At 39.9% G+C, this 14882-nt stretch overlaps 1 protein-coding gene across 2 annotated transcripts; it reads right to left on the bottom strand.

The window, feature by feature from the left end:
- Window positions 1-5429: 5429 nt before the first annotated feature.
- Window positions 5430-14648, bottom strand: LOC117411865 (myosin light chain 3, skeletal muscle isoform). 2 transcript variants are annotated; one of them, XM_034019675.3, is made up of 7 exons: window positions 14409-14648; window positions 9968-9995; window positions 7560-7703; window positions 6901-7074; window positions 6435-6512; window positions 6205-6248; window positions 5430-5769 (listed from the first exon to the last, which is right to left on the bottom strand). In XM_034019675.3, the coding sequence occupies exons 1-6, from the start codon at window positions 14529-14531 to the stop codon at window positions 6220-6222; spliced, it is 576 nt and encodes a 191-aa protein (XP_033875566.2). In that variant the 5' UTR covers window positions 14532-14648; the 3' UTR covers window positions 5430-5769; window positions 6205-6219. The 2 variants fall into 2 exon arrangements, with proteins under 2 accessions (XP_033875566.2, XP_033875571.1); XM_034019680.2 differs by lacking the exons at window positions 9968-9995; window positions 14409-14648 and adding exons at window positions 10262-10286; window positions 10950-11076.
- Window positions 14649-14882: the final 234 nt, after the last annotated feature.

The following is a 14882-nucleotide window of genomic DNA, read 5'->3' on the forward strand; positions in this document are numbered from 1 at the left end:
ATATATTTATTATTACGTGAGGAAGTTTAATCTGACTTATACCCGGTACAAAGGAATGTGAAAAACGAATAAATATATGGAAATTCTTCTAAACGCAGAAAACACATACACAGTATGGAATAAAAGTATTTCTCTTTTTATATTTAATTAGTGTTTGACCATATTACTTAGTGATTGATAATATAACAAGACAGGTACTAGACTGGTCTTAGGAAATGGATATTGAAGCATCTGTCTAGTGGTTTGTTCTCTGGGAACCCACACATGTTTCTGTGTTGTCAAATTAAACAGCTTTAGTCTAACCGGCACCAGTTCTGTGCAGTTCCATTGTGTATCGGGGAATCATGACAAGTTATAGAGCTGTGTGTGTGTGTGTGTCCTCTGTATCACCATACAGAGCCACAAGCAGGGCACAGCAACGTGTTGCAGGTTCTTATCTCGTTCATGAGTTGCCTTTTAAACCAGACAGCCTTTAATAGCCCATCCGCACCATAACGTTTATTGTGCTTCATATCGTATTGTGTCCTGCATGGCATATCATTGTGAGAAGTATCCTATTGTAATGGCTTTGCTGCACCCGTTATAATGAGGTCCTTGATGAAGAAGACAGTGCTTCGTCTTTGAAACGGGAGAGAATACAAGGATTGGCATAGCTATTCAGATGGGTGCTGTAAGAAAGAGATAAGAACGGAGCCTGAAGATCAAAGCTCTGATAAGAGGTGCTTTACACAACAATCACTGTCATGTCGGTAATCTGAGTAAGCATCCTTCATTATTAGGTAGACCTTGAAATAAGGAGAAGGGTGACATTTTGCAGGGCTGGCAATCTACCCAGCACTGCAATACAAAGACATTCAAGGTGTTTTAAACAACGAGTCAAAAATGTGGTTTTACTGGGTTATCAAGTGATCATGCCACTCAGCTATACAAAACTCCATTATTTGAGATAATGGATTTCTCTGAATAAGTTTAATGTTGTCTAGTGCAGTACAGCGTAAGTATATTTAATGCAACCTGACAGCATAGTTGAGTATAAGAGCAAAAGAATGAGTGATGGCAGAGGGTGTAGGAGAGTCCTGTATTTTAAAAGAATGAGTGATGGCAGAGGGTGTAGGAGAGTCCTGTATTTTAAAAGGATGAGTGATGGCAGAGGGTGTAGGAGAGTCCTGTATTTTAAAAGAATGAGTGATGGCAGAGGGTGTAGGAGAGTCCTGTATTTTAAAAGAATGAGTGATGGCAGAGGGTGTAGGAGAGTCCTGTATTTTAAAAGAATGAGTGATGGCAGAGGGTGTAGGAGAGTCCTGTATTTTAAAAGAATGAGTGATGGCAGAGGGTGTAGGAGAGTCCTGTATTTTAAAAGAATGAGTGATGGCAGAGGGTGTAGGAGAGTCCTGTATTTTAAAAGAATGAGTGATGGCAGAGGGTGTAGGAGAGTCCTGTATTTTAAAAGAATGAGTGATGGCAGAGGGTGTAGGAGAGTCCTGTATTTTAAAAGAATGAGTGATGGCAGAGGGTGTAGGAGAGTCCTGTATTTTAAAAGAATGAGTGATGGCAGAGGGTGTAGGAGAGTCCTGTATTTTAAAAGAATGAGTGATGGCAGAGGGTGTAGGAGAGTCCTGTATTTTAAAAGAATGAGTGATGGCAGAGGGTGTAGGAGAGTCCTGTATTTTAAAAGAATGAGTGATGGCAGAGGGTGTAGGAGAGTCCTGTATTTTATATTCCACTCTCTGTGGTGCATTGTTTAACAAGCCAAGTCTCAACATTCACACAATAATAGCATATGAAATAAATAGTCTTTATAATAACATCTGAAAGATTCGACTTGGAGACTGAACGGTAAACTTGGCATTCTGTCAGTGAGCAATCTAAAGATATTAACCCTAATGCTGCACCAGATAATCTCACTCATTACAGATGAATGATTCAAGGACCGGAAAGTACTGTTTATTGGGTGTTTTGTTTAGCTGAGTTGTTCCAAAAATGTACATATGTTAAATGTGTAATACAAAGCAATTACAGTCTTTCTTGAGGGAAACAATATGCAGGTAATGTAAGTGTGATGTTTAAACCTGTTTAGTAAATGATAATACCAATCTGTGACACTTTTAAAAATAGGAGTGCAAAGCTTAAACTGGTTTATAATAATAATAATATGCCTTTGCGAAAAAGAAGAAAAAAAAAATTGCTATATATTTGCAATATGCCAGTGAGATAGTGGTTCAAAAAACCTGTTTGACATGGCATGCCACAAATTAACCATACAATTATGTATAGAATTTGAAAAACAATGAGCTAGACTGTGAGAACCTTTGATAGTTTTAAACCTGATGTTCTACAATCAATCCATGTGTCAATTATCTGTTTGGAGTTTATGCACCCTGTGAGGTTAATCAGTTTCCCCTCAAAATTCCATCAATGTACCCCAAGCCTGACCTATGAAGACTGCAGGAGGTACGGTAACAGACTCAAAAACCCTGGATCTGCCCAGTCAATGACTCACCCGCTTAGGAAACGGGATCACCTTTAACCCTGTTTCCACTGTGGTACAAATGAATAAGTGACTGATTCGCAAACAAACCAGATACAGTTAATTTAATCACTGAATCCAGATCTGTGACACTAAATTGCCCTAGACATATTGTGAGTCCAGACCTTCAGATACTCATACTGTGCTGCAGCTGTGTTGGAGAATGCAGAGGACACTGTCAATATCATTTCTTAATATTGCAGTTTGTGGGGACCTAAGAACAGTTCAATGGGCAAAAGTTGAGGGAAGCAATATTCAATCTAGACAATGCTAAATAAAACTGCAATGTGACTGCAATGCTATAACACTGTAAATAAACAATTCACACATTTAAACGGTCACAAACCTTTATTTTAAAAGGCATAATTTCATTTTAAAACAGTAAAAAATGTAATGCACACAGGGTTTTTCACAAAACTAACATCTTTATCTTTTATACATGAGATATTATAGATTCCGATTACATACGTGTATGGCATTACAACAACAACAACAACAAAAAGTTAAACCAGATTTATTCCGTTTAGAAACCGTGAAAAAAACACTTTCACACCACAGGGGACAACACCAGGGCCACGCAAAATAAATACAATTGAATCCTGTTTTTTGCGATTTGTCGTGCGAAAACTACAGAATTTACCAATCAGAGAACAGCTTCAATGCACGTGGTTCAGCAGGGTGAAGCAGTACCCAAAATGACGGAAGAATAATACTTGCCGTGGAAAAATACCCAGTCTTATGACAAAGATCATCGCAATTCTAAAGATACAGACTTCAAAGGAGTCCTTTTCGAAGGCACTGCATAGCCTGATATGTATGATTTGTTGCCATATATGTTGAAATACCGTCAGAGAAGGCATTCATAATTACTACATCATGTTGACGAATATGTACCAGTTTTGATCATACTTTTGTCAATGGCGCTTTTTGCTTTACAGTTTTATTGATCTGGCAGTTTTCAAACCTGTCATATTGTCTCTGTGTCGCTTCTAGTGTGCATGGTCATGTCGCTGCAAAAGTGTCTTGTTGCCCAGTGAAAACTCGCATCGTGTCTGGTGTGTGGCGGCTTTCAGTCCCGAGAAACTAAAATACACAGTAGGCCAGATCCACAAAGCTATTTACTCAAAATCATCATTAGCTCAATTTGTTCTCAAAGAAAAAAACCCAATTACAGCTCTAAAACAAATTGAATAACAACCCGAGTCTGTAAACAAATACCTAATTCAGATGTCCGAGTTGTTTATTTCTGATTTGTTCACTTTATTAGGTGTTTTTCCTCTCTGAAATAAGCAAGCTAAATATGATTTGGAGTAAAGAGCTTTGAGAATGTAGCCCAGTATGTCTCAACCTGCAAGATGCTTCACAACCTCAAGAAGTTGTTTTGCATCTCAAGGAGGTACAAGTTTATGAAGTGCAACTGTAACCAGGTGCTATATTTAACATTCCTATACCGATTTATAGAATTTCCTATTTTTCCCCTGCCTCCCATAAGCAAACACAGTCAGAACTGCAAGAGTGAAGTGATGTGTATTTTTTTGATATACGCTTCCTTTGAGGGCTAGGTGATCACAGATTTGTCACGGCTGGGATAAAGAGAGGAGTCCTGGAGGTGAAATGCTTCCATTCTCTTTGTGTTGGTGTAAAACCTGAAGTTCAGACAGTAAATTTGGAAGTGCAAATAAGGCACAGAATGAAAGCCTTCCGAAATCCCCGGCTCGCCTCACTCTCACTTGCTGCTGACGATAGTTAAGAACATAAGGCAGCAGAACGGGCAGCAGTGTGGAGTAGTGGTTAGGGCTCTGGACTCTTGACTGGAGGGTTGTGGGTTCAATCCCCAGTGGGGGACACTGCTGCTGTACCCTTGAGCAAGGTACTTTACCTAGATTGCTCCAGTAAAAACCCAACTGTATTAATGGGTAATTGTATGTAAAAAAAAAATAATGTAATTGTATGTGAAAATAATGTGATATCTTGTAACAATTGTAAGTCGCCCTGGATAAGGGCGTCTGCTAAGAAATAAATAATAATAATAATAATAATAATAATAACATAAGAAAGTTTCCAAATGAGAGGAGGCCATTCAGCCCATCTTGCTTGTTTGGTTGTTAGTAGCTTATTGATCCCAGAATCTCATCAAGCAGCTTCTTGAAGGATCCCAGGGTGTCAGCTTCAACAACATTACTGGGGAGTTGGTTCCAGACCCTCACAATTCTCTGTGTAAAAAAGTGCCTCCTATTTTCTGTTCTGAATGCCCCTTTATCTAATCTCCATTTGTGACCCCTGGTCCTTGTTTCTTTTTTCAGGTCAAAAAAGTCCCCTGCAATCAGCTCCTTCATGATCTCATTGGTGCCTCCGTAGATGGGCTGGACACGGGAATCCACGAAGGCTCTGTAAGGGAAGAGGGACAATCAAGAGAGGCAGGGGAAGAAACAAGCGCTTTCATTGTGATGGCTTCAAGTGCTGTGCTGCATAACGCTTTCACATGCGAATTCAGCACAAGAAGACATTCATCTTGTATTACCTTGTGCCACAGACAATTTCAGTATCTTAAACTACAGAAACTAAGAGCATGTTTGAAAACCATCCTCCACGGTATAAAATCAAGCATGTTAGAAACAATCAAACATTTACGTTTCCATTAGCCCAGTTGTCAGATTCATACCGTATTTATTATTCTATACTTTCAATGGAAATCTGCTTCTGCATCATATAGTCTATTTGTATAATATGTAGTTTAATAGAGAACGATTAAACAGCTAAACTTACTGTGAAGCCATTTACAGCTGATACAAACTATACTGATACAAAGAAAACTGGATCACTTCTACCATATTTTATACCTTTTCAAGAAATCATTCAAGTAAAACTAATTTAAAAAGAAACCACAATCAGCCAAAGTAAATCCTTTTTTTTTTCAAAGTTTATTTTGTGAAATTACATTCCAGAGAAAATAAATTAAGATTCAGAGGACAGGGAAGCAGTGCATTCACAGGCAGACCTCAGTGCTGGAGTATGGGAATGAAAACTCCCCATGACTTGTTGCCTGAGTGAATGTGGTACTGTTTGGAAGGGGGAAGGCCTTTGTTGGGTAAGGGGTACAAAACAAAAAAAATGAAATCAAATAAAACAAGAAATTAGAAGCACGTCGCACAGTCCTTTCTGGTTTATGTTGGTCGAAAAAGGAACAGGTTTGGTGAAGTGGATGTCCTGCCACCAGCGAGTCTTCAGCATTCGCACCAAATCTGAAAAACAGAGCAACAAACCAGCAATCAGTTCCAAAGTACTTTTCTTTTTTCTTGATATTTGTTTGGCTCCTCTTCTGAGAACCTGCAGTACTTTCACAAATTCAAAGCATTGAGAACAAGAGTCAGGAAGAACCACATTCACTAATACCAGATGGTAAAACAGTGAAGTCTCCACCAAGACAGGTGAGATAATGTAGAATATGAATAAGATAATAATGGAGTTAGCGTGGTGTGGCGGTTAGCTCATCCAGCTATTTAATATGAGTGACCTACACTATCGGAGCTAGCAATACCTGTTCCAATCAGACACTCCCTCAAGCCACCAAGGAGAGTATTGTTCTAACCCATATAGGAATCACTTTGCACACGGGAAGTAAGAATTAAGATTAAGAGTAAATTAAAGCTTCTGGAAAAGAAGAAAAACAGACCTACCATTTCATATCTTTCTTACACAGACATGATGTGCTTGACGAAAGCTGTGAAGGAGATATAGAAAGAAGGGAAGGGGAGATATTAGCAAAAGAAAGGGTGAAGTGTAGAGTCTAAAAGCATGGCACAACAAAACAAGGGTGAAGTGTCAGAAACATTCATCTTTATAGCATGGCCTCTGAGACAGGCATGACATGGAGCTGTCAGTTTCAGAGGCTGCGCTGGCTGCTTACCCTCGTAGTTGATGCAGCCGTTCTCATCTTCCTGTCCCTGCATAAGACTCTCAACTTCATTCTCTGTCATCTTCTCACCTGATAGGATTGAAGAGAGCCCCGTGTTACACAGTGCTGCACGGTGCACCTTTGTATTAATTCAACTCAGCCACTATGCTCTTAGTATTCTGCATCTCCTTTATTCTTTTAGACAAAAACCCATTCAGTGATCCTAATAAGGAAATTGCCATTGTCTAAAACCAGCATTATTACAATGAACAATTAACTCAATTTGTTATTACAATTGTTATTATGTCCACTTTTAACTGATTTGCCCCAAATCATAATGAACTGTACGAGTCCAGCTATGAGAAACACAAATCTACACGTGTGTGCATTTCAAATGTGGATTAGTTTGAGGATGATGTGCTCATAGCTGCTCTAAGTGTCTGTCTTGCCCCTTTAGCCCCAAGCCGCTCCCTTTTACCCAGTGTGCAGAGGACAATGCGCAGCTCAGCGCCCATCACAGTGCCGTTGCCCTCCTTGTCAAAGACACGCAGACCCTCAACGAAGTCCTCATAGCCACCCTTGTCAGTGCTGTTGGCCACAGTCTGCAGCATGGGCAGGAACTGTTCAAACTCAATTTTCTTGTTGCTCATGTCTGTATCGGAGAGAAAGAGAGAGAGTAGATGAGTAAAACACAGCAATAGACAGGGCCAAGTAGATACCTGTCAGATACCTGTAAGCATTTGAAGATCTGCTAGATATGTTTATCAATGTACCCTTCGAACCGTTTCTGTGTATTCAATGTATTTCATGGTTTTGCTTTCCCCCTTTCAGAACACACATTAGAGCATATCATTTAAAAAAGGTGACAAGGATTACCACTGGCAAAATGGAAATCTTAGTTGTACTCACTTTTTTATTATTATTATTTTCAAAGCTGACTTCAAACTTTAAATGTATGTTATGCTTTACACAGTTAAGTACAGTGGTTTAAGTAGAAATTCTACAAAACATTATACAGTCGATGACTTATTGCGTATATGACTTGTATTCTTAGGCAGAGCTATTTTGTTACCAAGCTTGTTAAGTCAGTCCCACTGCTAATACTATGCTAAAATAAACAGCGGTCAGCGTGCATACCGTCGGCGCTGGGGTTCCCCAGGATCTTATTCACGTCCTTGTTGGTGGGGTTCTGCCCCAGAGCACGCATCACATCAGCCACCTGCCCGTAAGTGATTTTGCTTTCACCGGTCCTGTCGAACAGGAGGAAAGCCTCCTTGAAGTCTGGATGGTGGATGGTGGAGAAAGGAGGGGTTACACAACTGAAACATGTGGGAGGCGACTTGAGTCCTCAGGAGCCTTTATAAGACATTGGAAACGGCTTAGCTTTGTACATTGTATAGGCATAATAACTCACTGCTGCTGAGACTTTGTATAGTTTCCAGTATTGTGTGTGTGTGTATGTGTTTATGTGTGTGTAGAGCTAGTTAATGTAAAGTCAATGGTTCCTGTCGACTTTAGTCAGACAGCCCTGAAAGGATATCTAGACACTACCCCTTACACGCTGACATAGTGGCCCTGAATATCAAGTGTCTTTCGACAGTCTGAAACTCGCTGTCTGTTTTAACCCAACTCTTATCCCGAACCTTGTTTCCATCACAAGTTGAAACATCTTTCTGCTGTTTTCCGACAGGTGGAATGGGTGCAAAGGTGGCAGAATAACTATTCGGTATTTAAATGAGAAACCTATATGCTAATGTGATTTCCGGATTTGATCAATGGATAGGTGGGATTGAAAGGTAGTAAAGGCAGAGAAAAACAAAACAGGCGTGCGTTTCAGGTGAGGTTATGCAGGATATTTTATGCCAAAACAAAACAAAAATTAATTAATGCATAAATACATATATAAATAAATGTCGAAATAAATATAGACATTTCTTTCTTTTTATATTTGTTTATTTGAGCCTTATTTAGACAGAGCCTGTTTTAAATAGGTTCCCATCTCCATCGGTACTGTTTGAAACAAGCGGAACCACTTTAGATTTTTACAAGGGTTATGTTAATTAGGTACCCACTTCATTTGCATAACATTCCTCATACTGTCGGACTTGGGGTTTTGCGACTGTTCTCATCCTTCCTGGTCATTTTAGATTTTTGTTCGGAACACGAAAAGCAGTCGGAAAGTTAAAATCCGCCCACAAAAGCGCTCCCCGAAGGTCGGAAAAGCTTTGATATTCAAGGCCAGTAACTCAGCTGCTCGATACTTTATGGAGACTTCCGTTTGGACTTGTCCTTGAGCTCCACCTAGTGGCATTAGTGGTAATTTCAAGCAGGCTCTGGAGATTGCCCTCTTGGTATAAGGTGCTGTATGGGATCTGAAACAGCAGGTGGTTGGGCTCTATGGATTTGCAGAACCAGGGTGGTCCAATGCAAGTGAACTGTCACCCAACTAATCCCATTGCACGGGGCAACTATGCATGCACACTTTCCATTTCCAGCAGTGCCCACTTATTTAGTGCTGCTGTCGCTTTAAAATGAATTCGGCAGGAGACACCTATCTCTTTGCTGGAAATTGAAAGTGAGCCGCTGAAAGATTAACGGGCCTAATTCCTAGACATGCCACCTGTTTCTAAATATTCTCTTCCAAGGGCCATATAAAGCAGTGACTACTAGCTATCAACAGGCTCCCTTTAGCCCAGCCCTTTCCATATAAAGCTACAGACATGTGACCTTTCCACCTGACTCCCTGCAAGAGGAATGCTGACTTTATGGTAACTGAAACCCCTGCACCTAAACTGGCTGTCATCCTATACTGAGCTGCCTCTGCCCAACATGCATGTAACAAGTGGCCCAATGCATGCAGCAGACTTGCTAATTCAACCTTTAAACTTGGATACTTGCATGAATATAGCCCAACTCTCACAGTCAGGGTACAGCAGACATTACAAACTTTAATAATATATAATAATAATATAATGAACAATATAATTCTATACAATAATGTGCTGTAACATAATAATACCATCATACTATAACAGCACACTGGCAGTTTTGTATAATCGAAATGTAAAATATAACAGAATTATTGAAAACTTTTTAGAAACAACTGCCTTAAGGAAAACTGGAAAGAAAAAAGCTCCAGATGTGTGCAGTTTAAATACATTCCTGAAGTTTTTGATCGTGTTCAATATGAGTTAGAAACACATTCCTTCACTGCACCACACTATCCCTAGGCTCACTTATGAGAAAGCCTGTCCAGAGATGAGAGTTTGTGATGGTGTCTGATAGCTGGGGGCAGGCAGGCCTAGCTGTTTGCCCATACAAGGCCATTTTTACAATAAACCGAAGATTCTAGCCAGTGCTTTAAATGGCTTATCCAAACCAGCCCCTGGCATTTAAGCGCCTGTCAAATCCCACTGTTCCCCATTGCCCTAATGGCCTGAACTTTCACCAATCATAGTATTCTAAATAAAAAAGATAGAAGCAGTCTCTTCACAAACAATGAGCACGTTGCATGAATACTCTGCAGAATATTGAGGTAAACTCACCTTCCTGCTGATCTGCTGAGAAGTCGATCTGTAAAGGGTAAAATCAACCAAACAGAGAACTTAAACATCTATATCATAATCAAAGACACCTGGCAACCCTGAATCAGATCCTGGCAAGTAGGATTGGTTTTATTTGAAACTTGCCAGGCTCCACAGAAAGAAGCAGCCAGGTGAAAGGGCAGAGTGAAGTGACGTCTCAGTTTCTCTTGCATCGATTCAGTGCCAATCCTGAGAAGGATGCAGAGCTGAGGCATGCCTTCACTCTGAACCCTGCGGAAGCCCTGGTTCACTTACCAGCGATTTCATCAGCAGAGAAGGACTGCAACGGAAAAGAGAAAACAAGAAAAATGATAGGATTGCACCAACAGAGTCTTCAAATAGTTAGCATTGCTTTCAGTATTCGTTTAGTCCTACAATCGTTATTTTAAGAAGAGTTGCTTTCTTTGTATTTATTTTTTAACGTGAGTTACAGCTATTCAAGAGCATCTATTTACTTTCAAAGCAGTTTATAATCTGCATTGCTTTGTGTAAAAAAAAACTACCAAAGCTATTTAGGAAAATGTAGGATGTAGAAGTTGAAGGTTTTCAGCATGCAGCTGCATTGGTAGTACTCATTCATAGATATCCATTCAGAGATACCCATCTATAGATACCCATTCATAGATACCCATTCATAGATACAATATTTTAGCCAGTGTAGTCCAGAGTATGGAAAAGTGCAAGAAAGTCCAAGACAGACTTTAAAAGACTTCAGAGGCAGGATTACATCTCCTGGAGAATAAATTCCTTTTCTAGCCTGATGTTTAGAAATAAGAAGACAGCTATAGAAAGGAAGTTAGATTGAGAGAGAGAGGTAAAGAGAGATAGATAGGTAGATAGATAGATAGACAGATAGATAGATAGATAAATAGATAGATAGATAGATAGATAGATAGAGAGGTATTATCTAGCAGTTAGTAAGTAGCTTGAAGTTCTCACACACCATGGCTGTAAAGGCTGGTGAGCTGGCAGCTGCAGGAGAGGCCTCTGAAGTGAATCCAGGAGTGGAGTGGTCCTTCTCCAGAAAAGCGCTCCTTCTTATTTATCCATGCTGTGGTGTCACAGGGGGTCTCAGGTGTCACAGGGGGAGGGGTTCGCTTTCTTAGGGCACGGAGAAAGGGAGCTGACACTCCTGGCCAGGCCCTTTAAGAGCAGGCGAGGAGGGGGCTATTTTGGGAAATGCAGAAAGGCCACAAGGAGAGGCCTAAGGGACTTGGTCAGCAGATTTTCTGAGAACTTTATTTCTTAACAGCTTATGGTGGCAGTTTTACTCTTTTACGGGGCTGTGCGTGGCGGAATTGTCTTGGTATTTTTTAATTTTGTAATTTTTTATTTTGTATTTATTTATTAACCCGACCGATGCAAAAGCGGTTATCGGTATTTAGGCTCCATGAATGCTGTTTTAGTTTATTATATTTATTATTTGAAGGAAACTCATCATATGTATGGGTATAGTGGAGTTTAACCTAAAAACTAAAACGCGCTCTTGCGCCTTTTAAAAACGTTTATTAAAAGTTTATTCTGGGATCAAAACGTTAAGCACGATGCTTCGGAGGTGTTATTATGATTATCCTTTTAAGGTAAATTAACTTCTAGAACACAGCGCCCCCCACTGGAATGTCCACAATAGAACATTCTCTCGCTGTCGGTATCAAAAGAAAGACGGACAGTTGTGATATTTTCTGTCGTACTATGCGGCACCATCAATCAGCCACTGTTCAGTCTCGGAATCTCTGTGTTAAAATATGCTGTGGTCATTGTTTAAAAATTATAAACTACTGTACTCACAAATAAAACTAGCAAGGCGATTTCAATCCTATTGAACGTCCATTGGTCCAGCTGCTCCCTTCAGAGAGCGTGTCTGCTGTGTTTCTATCTCAGATATCCGAAGAGATGGAGCAGGAATCAATCTCCACTCATCTGAAGCGCTGTTCCTATTAGGAGACATACCTGATTCATGCTGCAGAGGTCGCGGTGTAGCAATGCAAGAATTCGGACTGGAATGCAGAGATCCAGTGTGGAGTGAATAATTTAGAACCTTGCTGTAACCATATCAGTAAACCCTTGTCTAATCATGATTTCTTTGATTTCAAATCTCTTGGTGCATTCCTATCAATTTACAATCCACAGGAAACAACGCGTGCAGTCCTAAGTCTCTGGTGGTGAACTGGAAAGGTAAATGAAACAGGACATCGTAAACTGTACACACAGAACAGGATGGCATAGCAACACACGCATCTTAGAAGCATTATACAACTGCAATTCAAATGTTTCACTAATATCACTAACAAATCGAGTGGAAAGTTCAAAAACACTGTTTCTGTGTATGAAATGATAATGAAAAAATAACATTATTGTTAATAATAATAATAATAATAATAATAATAATAATAATAATAATAATAATAATAATAATACATATTAACACACATGTAGTATACATTAAATATACAAGTCTTTGTCTTGGATCAGCCTAACTGGGTTTGATTCTGTGCCTATTTTGATGATTGTTAGATTGTTTTTTTTATTTGATTTTTGGAGTATCACGTGTCCTTTTACCGGGGTTTGTTTTATTAAAGCTGAAGTCAGTTACCCGCCAGGTATTATAATCATATAACGGCATCACCGTGATTCATTTCTATACAGGAATCAGCATTGCCTCGGATTAGTGTACTTCAGCAAATACGCACACGCACTGGGGTGGGGCAGCAATGACAAGTTTCGTTTTGAGAATTTACTCTCAAATTAGGCATTGTGTGGTCTTCTAAAAAATCAACCGACATTAAAGAAAGCTGGGAATGTAATAGTATTTTGCTTTCACGGAATTTAGGCAAACATTATTTGCTATAGACAATAGCGGCCATAGTCAAAAAGGGGATAGAATATACTTCGCAAAGGAAGGTTCCTCGCCTCTGGTAGTAAACATGATTGCGACATTCCCAGTAGGATCGACAACACTAATTAGTTTCTTGAAATGCACGATGCCTCGACTTGATAATGAACTACACATGGATAGAGTTGCTAGAACCATCTGCTATATATTCTTAAACGTAATAAACGACACAAAGAAAAATACGTCGAATTTCAGGTTTGCCAACTGGCTCCATAATTTACGGCCACTTTAAGCCAGGTCAGGGTTTTTAACTCGACTCTCTAACCACGTCGAATAGCCCTGCATTGTAATATGCAACTTCCATAAGCAGCTAACTAAATCTCGCCTATCCATATTCGGTACTCTTCACTAACCGAAGTCCTCGCTAGAATTTACCTCCGTCCAATCACGGAGTGCAGTGGGAGGAGCGAAACCTACCCGCTTCATACAACTGAGGGTTAACTTTTGAAGGCAGAGATGGTGCAGCCTTCCTTGCGCTCGCGTAGAACTGACCTTGGTACTGAACTGAGAGCGAGCGCCGTTCACTGCAGAGTTCAAACACGCTGCTTACTGATATTCCATCTCAGTCTACACAAATCGATCTTGAAAATGTCTTAGAGTCGTGTTATTGGTATGTATCCTATCTATGTTAAATGTACATAATTACAGACCGAGATCGATATATCGTGTTTGCATAGTAAGATCTATCCAGTCTTATCCCTGTAAAAACAAATGCGACGGATTTTAAGCACATAATAAGACGCATCACCTGTTTATTTGGGTAAAACAACAACAACAACAACAAAAACTGTAAGTATATTCCCAAACAAATCAAATAAAAGAAATGCTAAGATTTATTTTGTCTTGTGAGCAAAATGCAACAAAGTACATGCATACGTATTTCAAGATTTAAGGAAAGACTTGACCTGCCGCAAATAGATGCATAAGCCGCTAGTTGACAAACGTCTTTACATCAATGATCTATGCTTTCCTATTTGACAGTAGAAACTCGTTTGCAGGGTGTAAATGTATTTACTTTCAGGTCCACTAAAACGCGTTCTTACGAGTTTTACATTAAAACACCTAAGATATACATATACGCGCCTTTAACAGCAACTTTCAAAAAAGATATCCTGTCAGTCAGCATGGAAAGCAGACTAGAAGAGCGAGTCAACGACGTCGGGGCTGTCATGACAAATGCAATACCTATTATGTTATCGAGGTTTTGTAAATCTGAATAAAATGTCATTTTCGTTGTTTCAAAATTAAGCACTATTTAATAAACTTTTGTTTGTGGTAAACACTTCATTATAAACGATATTTCAATCTGTATCCTATTCAACAAAAAAAAACGGTAGATTAGAGATTAAAAGCAACTAAATGTGTTTTTTTCCACCAAAAAAGTGTATGTGTTTCTAGCTAGCTAGATGATTAAGATAGAATTGGAGTCATGCTCATCATTCCATTCAGGCATACAGGTTCATAGGTGTCTCTGTCTGGGGACCAGATTGCGTCTCCAGCGGCCGTTACCTTAACGCTGGACAGATCGAGAGCCACGGGCTTTGCGGGTTCCGGTGCCGCTGCCGGTGCCGCTGCCGGTGCCGGTGCTGGCTTGGCGGGCTCGGCCTTCTTGACGTCCTTCTTGGGTGCCATTTTAGATATGAGTTAGGATTGAGAGTAAGAAAAGAAAGATTCCTGATGGTGGAAGTCAAGAAGACCGGAATTCAAGGGTGCTCTACAGCCCAAGTGTCTTAGAGAGAACTCAATGTGTTACCGGGTTATGGGTGTATATATATTTCACTTAGTGCTCGCTGCCAGCCAGCCACGGGCAGTTGGATTGGGTGGTTTACAGAAAAGGGTGGACGTCATTTATTGCGTCCGTCCTATAAATGGAATATAGGGGAGACAATCTAAGCCAGCTGTGGAAAAAAGGTTTCACATGTTTATTTAAGTGAAATTCAAAGTGTCATTCTGCGGGTGATTGCTGACTCTTAATGACACAAG

This window comes from Acipenser ruthenus, chromosome 10 (assembly GCF_902713425.1).
Source record: "Acipenser ruthenus chromosome 10, fAciRut3.2 maternal haplotype, whole genome shotgun sequence".
In the NCBI taxonomy this organism is placed as follows: domain Eukaryota; kingdom Metazoa; phylum Chordata; class Actinopteri; order Acipenseriformes; family Acipenseridae; genus Acipenser; species Acipenser ruthenus.